This window comes from Capricornis sumatraensis, chromosome 4 (genome assembly GCF_032405125.1).
Source record: "Capricornis sumatraensis isolate serow.1 chromosome 4, serow.2, whole genome shotgun sequence".
Lineage (NCBI taxonomy): Eukaryota > Metazoa > Chordata > Mammalia > Artiodactyla > Bovidae > Capricornis > Capricornis sumatraensis.
In genome coordinates, this window is record NC_091072.1 from 159,464,191 (window position 1) to 159,477,375 (window position 13,185).

General features: G+C 57.2%; 1 protein-coding gene across 2 annotated transcripts in view; it reads right to left on the reverse strand.

Annotated features, from left to right (window-relative positions):
• Positions 1-779: 779 nt before the first annotated feature.
• PHF21B (PHD finger protein 21B) overlaps positions 780-13,185 on the reverse strand; it is an 85,992-nt gene continuing 73,586 nt past the window's right edge. For both annotated transcript variants that reach the window (XM_068971812.1, XM_068971813.1), the window contains exons 6-13: positions 12,154-12,205; positions 9,831-9,907; positions 7,501-7,555; positions 5,876-5,898; positions 4,710-4,868; positions 3,162-3,237; positions 2,702-2,805; positions 780-998 (exon numbers count right to left, since the gene is read on the reverse strand). In XM_068971812.1, coding sequence (XP_068827913.1) covers positions 780-998; positions 2,702-2,805; positions 3,162-3,237; positions 4,710-4,868; positions 5,876-5,898; positions 7,501-7,555; positions 9,831-9,907; positions 12,154-12,205 — 765 coding nt within the window. The remainder of the gene's footprint in view (positions 999-2,701; positions 2,806-3,161; positions 3,238-4,709; positions 4,869-5,875; positions 5,899-7,500; positions 7,556-9,830; positions 9,908-12,153; positions 12,206-13,185) is intronic.

Below are 13,185 nucleotides of genomic sequence, written 5' to 3' on the forward strand. Positions count from 1 at the left end.
GGAGAAAAGAAAAGGCTTCGGTCGTTAGGGTGAACGATTCAACCCCAGATGGAAAACCTGCCAAACGCCTCCCCAGCATGGCTGCAGCTCCACCTCGCCCAGAAACTCCGTGAGAAAAAGACACCGAGGGCAAGAGGAATCCAAACAGTCAGCAAAGGCGGGGAGGAGGCGCGTGTTGAGGGTACCCCCCGAGATCAGGGGCCAGACAGAGGCCCGCCGACAGCAGCGTCTGACCCCTCGGGGGCGTCCTTCAAGTTAAACAGCTGCAATTCTGAAGGCTAGTAACACGGACGTGGGGGCGTCTGGAAGGCCTGGCGCGCGCCGGGCGGCCCGTGAGGGCGGACGGGCGGCGGAGTCTACCTAGAGTCTACCACCTCTCGCTCCAACTAGCTCTACTACTCAGCTACGTCGTGTCCCCGGCGCCCCTCCCGCAAGCACGTGGGGCGCCTCGGCCCTTCTGTCGGGCGCGGAGCTGACTCGAGGCCGAGGAGGCAGCTGTGCCCAGAAACCCGAGGCCTGGACAAGCCCCCCAGCAGCGGGGAGCTGACTGTGCGCCCCCAGCTGGATTCCGGGCGTCCTGTCTGACCGGAAGCGGGCAGGACTCCATCCCCAGAGTCCTGGCTCCGGAGTCTCATTCAGCTCCTCCTCCCTTCGTTCCTGTCTCTGTCTGGTTTGTCTGAAATTCATAGTGTGTATGAATTAAGGCTGACAGAACCCGCAGGTCTCGCGAGCAGGGTCCCAGTGACTTTCCTCGGCTGTGAAGACCGGTCCCTCGGGGGTCAGTTGTGCCCCTGGGGGTGCTGGAGGGCAGAGTGCATGGCTGCTGCTGAGGGCTTGGTCCAGGGCCCTGCCAGCAGTGGGGCGGGGCTGGCGGTCGTCATGGTGACCTGGAGCATCTGATCACCCTGAATCAGTCTAAGGAGGGCCCGCAGGCGGTCCAAGGACGACTGGGTGCCCCTCTGCCGGGCCAGCAGGCTCGTCTTGAGCTCCAGGCATTTCTGTTCGGGGAAGGTGTCAGAGAGAAAGGTCTCAGCATTTAGCAATGCATGCCACCCAGGGCAGCCCCTTCTCCTAAAGTCCCTCCCTTCCCTCGCAAAGGCTGAAAGAAACCAGGAACAGGGCATCACACACCAGCCAGAAGCAAAAAATGGAATACAATGGCAGTCAGATCCACAGGAGAAGCTGGTTTAAGATTCAGGGCTGGAACTGGTATGTGTGCAGCGATGTGGGAGCGTGCTCCCTTGTGGTTGGGGCTCCCAGCTGACCACACCGTTCCCTCCTCCTGCTGGAGGAAGCTCGGAGTCTGCTCTGGCTCAACTGCAGCCCCTCGGAAAGACCTTGAGCTTGCTGGCCAGTTCTCTGCTCTTTCTCTTGCCTGCTGTGTTCATGGCTTTTTCTAGCCTTTTAGGTTTCATGGCATCACAGTAAAGTGGTTAAGGACTGATGCCTCAAGTTAGAATTTGAATCATTTGCTGCTTGGGCAAATAACTTCAACTTCCTGAGACTATGTCCAAAATTCCAAGATAGGAATAATCACAGGGCCTCTTCATAGAGTTATTGAGAGGATTAAATGAAATACAACATTTAAGAAGTTTTTACCAGGTCCTGACACTGCTGTCACCATCATCACCACCAAATTCATCACATCACCACCAGCATCACCACCACCACCACCAGCATCACCACCACCACCATCACCATCATCATCACCAGCATCACCATCATCACCACCACCACCACCACCACCACAACCATCACCACCACCACCAAAACCACCACCACCACCAGCACGACCACCACCACCACCACCACCATCACCATCACCACCATAACCACCATAACCACCAACACCATCACCATCACCACCATCACCATCACCACCACCATCACCACCATCATCACCACCATCACCATCATCATCACCACCATCACCACCAGCACCACCAGCACCACCAGCACCACCAGCACCACCACCACCACCACCATCACCACCACCACCACCACCATAACCACCACCACCACCATAACCACCATAACCACCACCACCATCACCATCATCATCACCACCATCACCACCATCACCACCATCACCAGCATCACCAGCATCACCACCATCACCACCACCATCACCACCACCATCACCAGCACCATCACCAGCACCATCACCATCATCACCACCATCACCATCATCATCACCACCATCACCACCATCACCACCATCACCACCATCACCACCACCACCACCATCACCACCACCACCACCACCATAACCACCATCACCACCATAACCACCATCACCATCACCACCATCACCATCATCATCATCACCACCACCACCATCACCACCATCACCACCACCACCAGCATCACCACCACCATTTACCACCACCACCATCACCACCATCACCACCATCACCAGCATCACCACCACCATTTACCACCACTCTACAGAGAAGAAACCATCATGTTCCTTTTATACAAGAAGAAACTGAGGTTCAGAGATAGGGCCTTGCTGAGGTCACAGAGCTGAGAAGGAGCAGAGCCAGATGTCCGACGGCTTGCTAACTATGTGCTACTTAGCCACAGAGCTGCCCTCCCCACCTGCCGAGTCCGTCCCCTTCTGGGGCGTCAGTGACCAGACAGAAACACTTTGATCTGCGACACCCCGTGGCCCCGGGCAGACCCCGCCCGCCCCGCGCACCTTCACCGCCGTGGCCAGGCGCCGGTCTCGCTCCTCCAGTTGCTGGTGCTCGCTCTGCAGCTCACTGCCCCGCTGCAGCAGCTTCTGCTTCTCCTCTTCTTTGACTAGGAAAGAGGAAGGACTAGGAGAGGGCCTGGGTGCCAGGCCCCACTGGGAATGGCAGGTAGGCCGGAGCTGGGCCGTGGCTGAGCAGGAGGGGCAAGAGGAATCCTAGGTCCATCCCTAGGGGTCACTCTGGCCACATTCTCCTGCAGGAGCCAGAGGCTCTTGCCAGATGCTCAGGGGCTGAAATTCCACCTCCGCAGTAACTGCCCTGCACTCAGGATTAGTCCCAGGCTCCCTCTTTTCAGAGCTTTGGATCAGAACAGCCTCTGCTGGGCCCAAAGTGAGTACAGCAGTCCGAGGGCGGGGTTGAACAGAAGGGTGTCGCTGCCTCTTCCCAATTGCCCCGATGTCTCACCTGTCTTGTGGGTGACGTAGGAGTGCACGATGGCCAGCATCCCGGTCCAGGGCACACCTCCGTCTTTCTTTAAGGCCTGGAGGGCAGATGGGGGACTGAGCCAGCGGGCAGCCCAGGGCCTGCCATGCTCCGGCTGAGGAACCTGGGGCGGGAGGACAGGGAGACAGGGGCACGGGCACGAGCTCTCTGGGCTGCCACGCCCCCTCTCCTCAGGTCCCCACAAAACCCAGTATGATGGGAACTCAATGTTTTCTAAAATAAAGAGGATTCCCCCCGGCATTAAGAGTCTTCCTCACTGAAATGAAGAGGATTCCCCGATGATTTTACAAGTAACACATTCTATAGAATAGCACTGAAACGTCCCACCACCCAGCCACACACAATATTAACGCTTGCAATTATTTTCACCCAGGTTTTCTGTTCTGCACCCTGTTTTTCTCAGTCAGCTGGCTGATGGTCAAACTAAACAGCAGCTACAAAACCTGTTTTCTTTTTTTAATTTCTATTTTTTAAAAACGTAATCCCACATAGTGAACAAGTCCCAAAGAATTCCAAATACCTTTTAAAAAAAAATCATTTTCAGTGACCCCATAATCTCTTACTGAGTAAAGTGCCGGAATCTATTTCACCAACTCTTTGTGGGGAAGCCAGGTGTTCCTATTTTCTTCCCTTTTATAAAGAAAAGCTGAGGGACTTCCTTCTGCACAGAACTTTACCTGTATTGAACTATTCCGTAGGTTCTACTACTCAAAGCAAGACACTGGGTTTAAAAGGTGTACACAGTTTTAAGGTAACGTCTAAGAGTGCTCATTTCACCACATCATTGCCAGAAGGGAATGTTATCATTTCTGCTAATTTGATGGTTTTTCATCTGCATGTTGCTATCAGTGAGAACTGGGTTTCCCTTGTGGCTCAGCTGGTGAAGAATCCGCCTGCGATGCGGGAGACCTGCGTTTGATCCCTGGGTTGAGAAGATCCCCTGGAGAAGGGAAAAGCTACCCACTCCAGTATCCTGACTTGGAGAATTCCACAGACTGTATAGTCCATGGGGTCGCAAAGAGTCGGACACGAATGAGCGACTTTCTAACGTGTTAACTGGTGCTATTTTTTGTGGTTTGTGTTATTAGTACACTAAGCTGGAATCGCTAAATCAGCTGCAGAGGGACACCTCTGCTCGCTCCACACCCGTGGTCCTCAACTGGTGGTGTCTGACATGGCCACGATGGGGGCTGTGATTGGCATCTACTGGGTGGAGGCCAGGGACACCACTGAACACCCTACAGGGCACAGGACAGCAACCCCCAACAGATTATCCTGTTCCAAAGGTCAGTTGTGCTGAGGTTGCAAAGCCTAGTTCTCTACCCAGCCCCTCTGCCTCTCACCCCGCCCCAGCCTGGCCCTCCCCGTCTCCACGGTGGGGATGACCCAGGAAGCAGGGACGGTTTGAGAAGCCTCAGATGTTGTGCCCAGTGAGTGAGGGCCCTGCAGTTCAGGGAGATGGTGAAGCTGAGGGCTGGGTCGCCCACACACAGACACAGCCTCCCATACCTTCTGCTGGCATTTGGGGCACACCCACATGCCCTTGGGTGCTGTTTTGAGGGGCGGGTCCAGGCAGCTGAGGTGGTAGGCCCCTGGGCACGTGCCACACGGCTGCAGGTTGGCCCCTCGCTTGCAGGCAGCACAGAGCTCATCGTGGGTGATCTCATTCTGGAAGAGACAGGACAGTGGGAGGCAGGTCAGGGGGCTGGGAGCAGGGGCGGGGGGCAGGCAGCTGCCACCTCAACCTGCCTGGGACCCACCTCTTCCGCCAAGGTTTTCAGCAGCTCTGGGAGACAGGACTAAGCCCCAAGGACGGGGGATAATGAAGTGAGCGCGGGCCTGCAAACCAGGAAGAGGAGCATCCCGGTCTCCTGCCTCAAAGCCAAGGCCCCCCCAGGTCTGTGGGCTCCACGCAGCAGGACTCAGGCTCAAGGCACCTCCTGTCCCCATGCCCCAGCTGGCCAGGCACAGGGTGGCTGTGGACAAACGCTCCCCCTGCCAGCACAGACTTGCGACACCGCACAGTTAGGGCTGCAAACAACATGGTCTAATGGAAATGTCATCTCATGTTGCTTTTTAGTGGCTTGACTGTGGCATGAAGGGACTGGAAACTTAGAGTTAGGTCTGAAACTGAGTAAAGAAAAACACTGATTAAACCGTGAAGACATGCCCACAAGTAAGGCTGTGACCAGCAAGCATCCTGGGAAGCAGGGACGTAGTGTTTGCATGCTGTGTGGGGTTTCACAAGGTCATGGAAATGTAGGTGTGTGGCGTGGGACCCTGAGACCCGAGTCCAGTCCCTAATGGGGTGGGGAATGAGGCCCAGAGAGGGCCAACTCTGCCCAAGGTCACACTGTGAGGCCAGACAACCCCCTGGCACTCAGCATCAGCTGCTTCTATGCGGGCTGTCACAGCTCCAGGGGTCCCTGTGTCCAGAGGGCTCCTGCTTGAACTGTGGGCTGAGCCCTGTGGTTTTGCCCAACTCTGTGGGACAGGCTGGAAAGTGGACTGGTGCTGTACAAAGCCCTCAGCACCGAGCGTGGAACCCAAGGCCCTCTGCTCCATCTCAGAGCAGCAGGCCAAGGGGCCCCGGCCCCTTGCCAGGAGTGACCCTACCTGGACTCTGTGGAAAGCATGTCCCACCCACCCAGGTGTGAAGACCAAGGGACACATACCTTCCAGCAGGGGTCCTCATTGGCTAGCACAGGGAAGAAGGGCGGAGAACATGTTAGTGGCCAAGGGGAGCACCGATCAGGACTAGAGTCCACAAGGCCCAGGGTGGAAGGGAGTGTCTCAGGTCCCAGTGACTCCTGGGTCCTCACCCAGGGCATGCTGGGAGTATCTCAGGTCCCAGTGACTCTTGGGTCCTCAGCAGGGGTATGCTGGGAGTATCTCAGGCCCCAGTGACTCCTGGGTCCTCACCTGGGTCATGCTGGGAGTATCTCAGGCTCCAGTGACTCCTGGATCCTCAGGGCATGCTGGGAGTATCACAGGCCCTAGTGACTCCTGGGTCCTCACCAGGGGCATGCTGGGAGTATCTCAGGCCCCAGTGACTCCTGGGTCCTCACCAGGGGCATGCTGGGAGTATCTCAGGCCCTAGTGACTCCTGGGTCCTCAGGGTATTCTGGGAGTATCACAGGCCCTAGTGACTCCTGGGTTCCCAGGGCATTCTGGGAGTATCACAGGCCCTAGTGACTCCTGGGTCCTCACCAGGGGCATGCTGGGAGTATCTCAGGCCCCAGTGACTCCTGGGTCCTCACCAGGGGCATGCTGGGAGTATCTTAGGCCCTAGTGACTCCTGGGTCCTCAGGGTATTCTGGGAGTATCACGGGCCCTAGTGACTCCTGGGTCCTCACCTGGGTCATGCTGGGAGTATCACAGGCCCTAGTGACTCCTGGGTCCTCAGGGTATTCTGGGAGTATCACGGGCCCTAGTGACTCCTGGGTTCCCAGGGCATTCTGGGAGTATCACAGGCCCTAGTGACTCCTGGGTCCTCACCAGGGGCATGCTGGGAGTATCTCAGGCCCCAGTGACTCCTGGGTCCTCACCAGGGGCATGCTGGGAGTATCTCAGGCCCTAGTGACTCCTGGATCCTCAGGGCATGCTGGGAGTATCACAGGCCCTAGTGACTCTTGGATCCTCACCAGGGGCATGCTGGTAGTATCTCAGGCCCCACCAACTCCTGGGTCTTCACCCAGGGTATCATGGAAGTAAACATCTCTGCCCTGGTCATGGCCAGAACCCACCAAAAAAGAGGTTCATCATGGCCTCTAAGCTTCCTGAGGAACATGGCAGCAGCGAGCTGTCCAGTGGAGAAAACATTGTTCCAGGGATCCCTCAAAGTGGCTTACTGTCAACTCATTTTCAACCATAACCCACTTCCATTCCAGTGAGGGATGGCCAAACCACATAATTTAATGATCACAAAAATAGTTTTCCTTCTAATTTCTGGAAATTATATAGTCTAGTGGGAAGAACAGCTCGTGTGTGTGCACTGCACTCGACAGTTACACAGAGCTGGCACGTTCACCCTATTGTCCCTGGCCCAGCTCGGAGAGGCCAGCACTGTCACAGGCCGGTTTTATACAGACCAGCAACCCGAGGCTCAGGGAGGTCACGTGGCAGGTGAGGGTGAGGGCAGCGGGGCGCAGAGGGCCCAGGGAGCCGTGACGCGCTGCCCACAAGAGCAGCTGTCCGGCCGCGGCTCCGGACGGGACAGGCTGGGTAGCCAGGCGGCAGTCAGGGGAGCAAGGTATGGCCAAGCCCAGCCCCACAGCAGCCCTGCAGGAGAAGCGCTTACCTCTTGCTGTGAGGAACAGGGGTGTGTTGAGATAGTTGGATGCCAGTCGCTTCCTCTGCAGAGACAGAAAATCAAACCTAATCACAGGGGGCCCTCCTCGGTTGACACAGACCCAGCCCAGGACTCACCTGGGACGGGGTCCCCACCTTGGGCTCTGGACTCCAGCTGGACACCCGAGACCAGGGGCAGAAATGGGGACAGATGTGGGCATGGGGGAGGGAGAGGCAGGTCAGCCAGAGCAAAAGCCAGCAAAGGCTCTGCCCGACAGCCGCAATGGCTCAGCCCCATCTCGGCTCCTGTGGGCACGCCTGCTTCTTTCAGGAAGGATGGCTAGAGGTGTCCAGGTGGGGCAAATCAGTAACAAAGCAGGCATCTGGCCGTCCATCTGTCTGCCTCCTAAGTCTTCTTTCTCAGCAGCTTCTGGGCTCAGGTGGGAAACGAGGCATATTAGGGACTGACTCCCCAAACCCCACTTCTTAGCATGAGTTCCAGGAACCTAACAACAAACAGTGACCCTTGGCTCATCACGTGTAAATGAAGAAGTTTCCAGTACATTCCAGAAGGTGACTTTAGTCCTGGGCTTTAGCAACTACAGGCCACATGGGTTCAGACCCTGGTGGTTCAAGGTGGCTTTGGCTGTGGCAAGACAACGGCTATAGACTTGAATGACAGGTTGTAAACCCGTCTCCCTCAATGTGTTTGGGCCATGTTCAGGGTCGAGAGAGACCCACGGAACTACATGTTGTCAGGGCTCAAGGTCACAGGGCTTTGCACCAGCTCCTGATTCGTTAATCAGGTCATTTCTGGTCAAGGCCACAGACATCGGAGACAAGGGTATGGCCTGGCCCCCAGAGCAGGGGCCACATCCATCGTGAGCACAACCAACAGAACAGTGCCCGTCCTGTACAGAGGACATGTCGTTTCCGTGGCTGGAGCTGGAGGAACAGCTCAGCCCCTCTCACAAACGGGGCCCAGTGCTCAGAAAGTCAGGGAGGAAGTGAGCGGGTGTGAACATGCGTGTGCTCTGAGCAGGAGTCGGGAGGGTACCAGTGAGGGCAGGCAGGTGGGCTGGGGAGCATGTGACAGGGACACAGGGTGCTCTCCCCACAGGGTGCCCACGGGCGTCCCCTCCCGGTGAGGTCCAGCTGGTGAGCCGCAGATGTGGGACAACTGGCCCCCACTCAAGAATTCCCCGGGGGGAAAGCAAGCGCAGCATCTTCCTGTCCTCCTCTGGGCCCCTCAGGGCCTCGCTGGCCTCAGCGACGTGCCAGGGCCTGGAGCTCTGCAGACTTGGCTCCACTTCAGGAGGGCCACCCAACTCCAGAGCCCTCATGAAACAGCTTCCCTTTCAAGGCAAGATTCCAGGGCGTTTTTCACAGGAAAGCCCAGAGCATCTGCAGCCCCAGCAGACCTGGCTTCTGGGAGATGACATCTGGGTTCTAGCCGAGACTTCTGGACTCTGATGTGCACGGGCAAGGTGATCCCATTCTGGATTCCGTGCCTCCCTGGGAACGTGATGCTGACAGGGGCTGGGTGCTCCCTGAGCTGCATCCTTAAAGGGCATCACTGACTGGCGTTTGGTGACTCTCATCACCTCCTAGGGGGCTGCAGCCAACCTCGGGGCGGGGGGTGGGGCAATGGTGTGTGTGTTGCATGGGATTTGGATGCAGGGGGCATTCCCTCCTTTGGAGTTAACTGTCACATCCTATTTGACCAGTTTCGGCTATCTGAGGGGAGTGCATGCTGCCCATCATAAGAAGCAGTCTTAGAGCTGGGGTGCCACTACGTGACGGAACTGGGGCTCAAGGGGTTAGGGGGAGGGGAAGGTGGGCATCCCAGGCCGGGTCTCTCCTTGTTGGCCTCATGTCTCCACCCAGAGGGAACTCAGTGAAGTCACGGTCTCTCCCTCTCGTCCTCCAGCCAACCCTCTCCCCAGCTTCGCTTGGCCCAGCCCCTCCCAGGCTCTCCTCTCTGTGGCCTCTCTTGAGTCAGGAGCTAGGGCTGAGCCCGCCGGGCTCCAGTTGGGCCCAAGGGGTCCAGGAGGACCAGAGCCCAGCACTGCCTGCGACCAGACCTCATGCCGGATCGGCGGGACGAAGAATCAGGCAGCTGGCTGGGACCTGCCTCCCGCCCCAGCCCCAGGGCAGCCCGCCTGAGAGCCCACTGACACGGCGGTCCTCTGCCTCCGTCTCTCACCAGATTCTGAGCCCAGGAGGTCAGGGCTGTTCACTGCCATGCCCTGAGCTCTCATCAGGACGGGCAGGTGAGGAGGCCAGCCCCGCGGAGCCTCCCCCACCCCTCGCCCCGCGTGCGGCTGGCGGGCCCCTCACCTCTGGCTCCAGGAGGCCGCTGTAGGCGGGGTTGGCTGTGCTTCTCCGCTTTCGCTCCTGGCGTTTGCTCTGGATCTCTGGAAAGGCCCAGATGCAGCGGTTACGGGAGTCTTCCTGCCCTGGGAACCCTGGACGCTTCCTCTACCAGCCCTGGCCGCTGCCTCCTGCCCTGCAGCCCCTCTGCCCAGCATCTGGGCCCCAGAGTGGCCCTGAGTGGGCCGGGGGCCCCGGAATCATTCGCTCTGAGGCAGGACAGAGCTGCTGGCCTCATGGTGAAGGACCGACTGGGCAGAGGGTGGGGGATATCCAGAGTCCAGGCATCCACTCTCAGCACGGCCCCATGTGCCATCCTCCAGCCTGGGGACGCCTCTTTTGGGACCTTAGGACAGCTGGTGCCTGATGGTCAGACTGTGGCCAGACTGAGCTTCAGAGTGAGGCTGAGGGCTCCTGGGAAGGCAGGTGCCTGCTCTGCTCAGCCAGCCTGCCCTCACGACAACAAACACCGTCCTCCCTATGGGGCCTGGCGTGGCGAGCCTCCTGCAGTTCGAGAACTGGGTTTTCCCTCCCATTTTTCCCCCCTTTTGCTTTGACTGCCAGGTGGGCCCTGCCTCTCTGTCTGTAGCTGTTTTGACATTATATCCTAGTCTGTTTCTTGGATCTGACTTCTCCTTTGATACTGTCCCAATATTATTTGTGTGTTTCCCATAAGGCACCTCAGACCCTCTGCAGAAGAAGTTAGGATGCAAATAAACACAAATAAAAAAATATTTGGGGTATCATGAGCAGGGGGGAGCAGAGTTTGTAAAATGAGGACTGTTCGTACAAATTATAACAATCACAAATGGATTCGCAGAGTGCTTTTAGCTCAGTTGCCATGACAACCCTACAAAGTCCGAGGAAGTGGCTTTCCTCAAGTCGTAGATGAAGAGAGTGAGGTTCCGAGTGGGGAAGGAGTTGGCCCGAGGTCGCCCAGCTCTAAGCAGCACGGCCAGGACTTGAACACGGGACTTCTGACACGACTGTTCGGGCCAGTTCCCCCACCCCAGGCTGCCTCCACGGCTCCAAAGACAGAGCAGAAATGGCTCTCAAAGGCCGCCATGCACAGCCGGATTCCCTACACTCAGGTTCAAGCAGGAGGATTCAGACATGAACAGAACTCCTTCCAAGAAGGCAGGGGGGGGCATGAGAGGAGGGGTCCTTGCATGGGACATCCCCACCAGGGTCAGGTCCATGTAGCAGGGTATCTGAGTGGCCAGACCACGCCCCGTCCCTTCCCACCACCTACACCCCAGCTGCTTCCAGAGAGCAAGTCAGACCCAGGGAACGCAAGGGGAGGTGGACGTGGAAAGGCCTGGACCCACCTCCAGGGCACGTTTGACTCGGCCGTGCATGGGGTGGTCTGGCCAAGGCCCTTCCCTCCCCCGGCTTCACGTGCTGTCCTGGAGACAACCTTCACCTGAGGTGAGAGCTGGTCCGTGCCTCGGGCGCCGGGGTATTCAATTCCTTCCTGAATCCAGGTCTCTCGGAGGTGCAGGGGTATTCTCACTTTATAAAATGTCTTTAGCAATGAGGTTGGAATCGTGGAAAAACACTCTGGGTCATGAGTCAGGAGACATGGATGCCATCCTGGGCCTGATAGTGGCTAGTTGCATGACCTTGAGCAAGTGAATCAATGTCTCTGGCCTCTGCTTCCCCACACGTGCCACGAGACGGTTGGTTCTATGCTTTCTAGGCCCTGAGATTCTGTGACGACGCACAGAGATCATCTGCAATCGCTCTCATCAGTGAAGTCAAACGGCACCTGTAGTGCCACAATGATCTGTCTGTTCAGTGTGCTGATTTCCACCGACCGGTCTGGGACGGACATGAGTCCACAGGCCAACTTGACAGAAGGGGAGGTGGCTGCTGCTCCTCTTGGTTCTAGCCAACAACTCCAGGAGGAAGAGTTGGCTATTATCCCATTTTATAGATGGAGAAACTAAGGCCCAGAGGAGCTGGGTGACTTGCCCAAGCTTGAGCCGTCAGTCATGGCAGAGCTGGGCACCCCGATCTTATCACTTCACGGTGCTGCCTCCAACTGTGGGGCAGAGAACCCACAAAGTCCCTCCACTGACACACAGAGGTTTCTGTGCAGAGTCAAGCCGGGAGAGCGGGTGGGCTCCTTGGTCTCAGTGATGACAACCAGGCGCTCAGCACCGACCTCGCGGAAGGTGGGTCACATCTGACCGAGAATCTGAGACCCACTGCTTCTGTCTGATGCCCAGTCAGCCACCTGACCCACCCACCCGGCAGCCAGGCCCAGCCCCACTGCGGGGGTCCTCACCTTCCAAGTGTTCCGTCGTCACCAGGCCCAGTGCCACCATGAAGGCGATTTTCTGAGGGAAGGCAACAGAGAAGGGTTAACCCAGCTTTTCTATTTGGGGGTTTCCTTAGTTTTCATCTAATGCTCTTTCGCTGTTCCAGGATCCCACAGGACATGAGTCATCCTGTCTCCTTAGCTCCTCTGGGCTGTGACGGTAATGACAAACTACAAATTTCCAGTTGTGCGATAAATAACGTACAGCATTGTGGCTAGAGCCAGTGGTACCATACCGTAAATGTGAAGGCTGCTGAGAGTAGATTTGAAAAGCAGGTGTTCATCACACAAAAATAAACAACCGTGGAGGTGACAACGGATAACACAAAAATGGATAACAATGGATATGCTAACTGCAATTCCTGCGGTGCTCCTGTTGCAATATATACATATCTCAGATCATTATATTGTGAACCTTAAACTTATGCAAGGTTATATGCCAACTACATCTCGATAAAGCTGGAAAACATTTTTAAAAACAAAGGGTGGTGACTTGGTTATTTCTGGTGAATTGTAGGAAGATCCTTCTAGCTGCAGAGGGGAAACATCTAGGGGCTGGGAGCCTGGGCAGAGGGGAGGCAGGGACAAGGGCTGTGGCAGCAGGGGTGGCAGAGAGGGAAGGAGCATTTGTGTGCATGGGTCTTGCGAGACAGGTGGCCCAGCTGTGGCTGGGGGTGTGGCCTAGGCTGTGGTTGGGGGTGTGGCCTAGGCTGGGGGTGTGAGCTGGGGCATGGCCTGGGCTGGGGCTGGGGGTGTGGCCTAGGCTGGGGCTGGGGGTGTGGCCTAGGCTGTGGGTGTGAGCTGGGGGTGTGGCCTGGGCTAGGGGTGTGAGCTGGGGGTGTGGCCTGGGCTGGGGCTGTGGGTGTGGCCTAGGCTGGAGGTGTGAGCTGGGGTGTGGCCTGGGCTGGGGCTGGGAGTGTGACTGGGGTTTGGCCAGGGCCGGGGTTGAGTTGTGGCCAGGGCTGGGGCTATGTCTAGGGCTGGGGCTGAGGCCAGGCT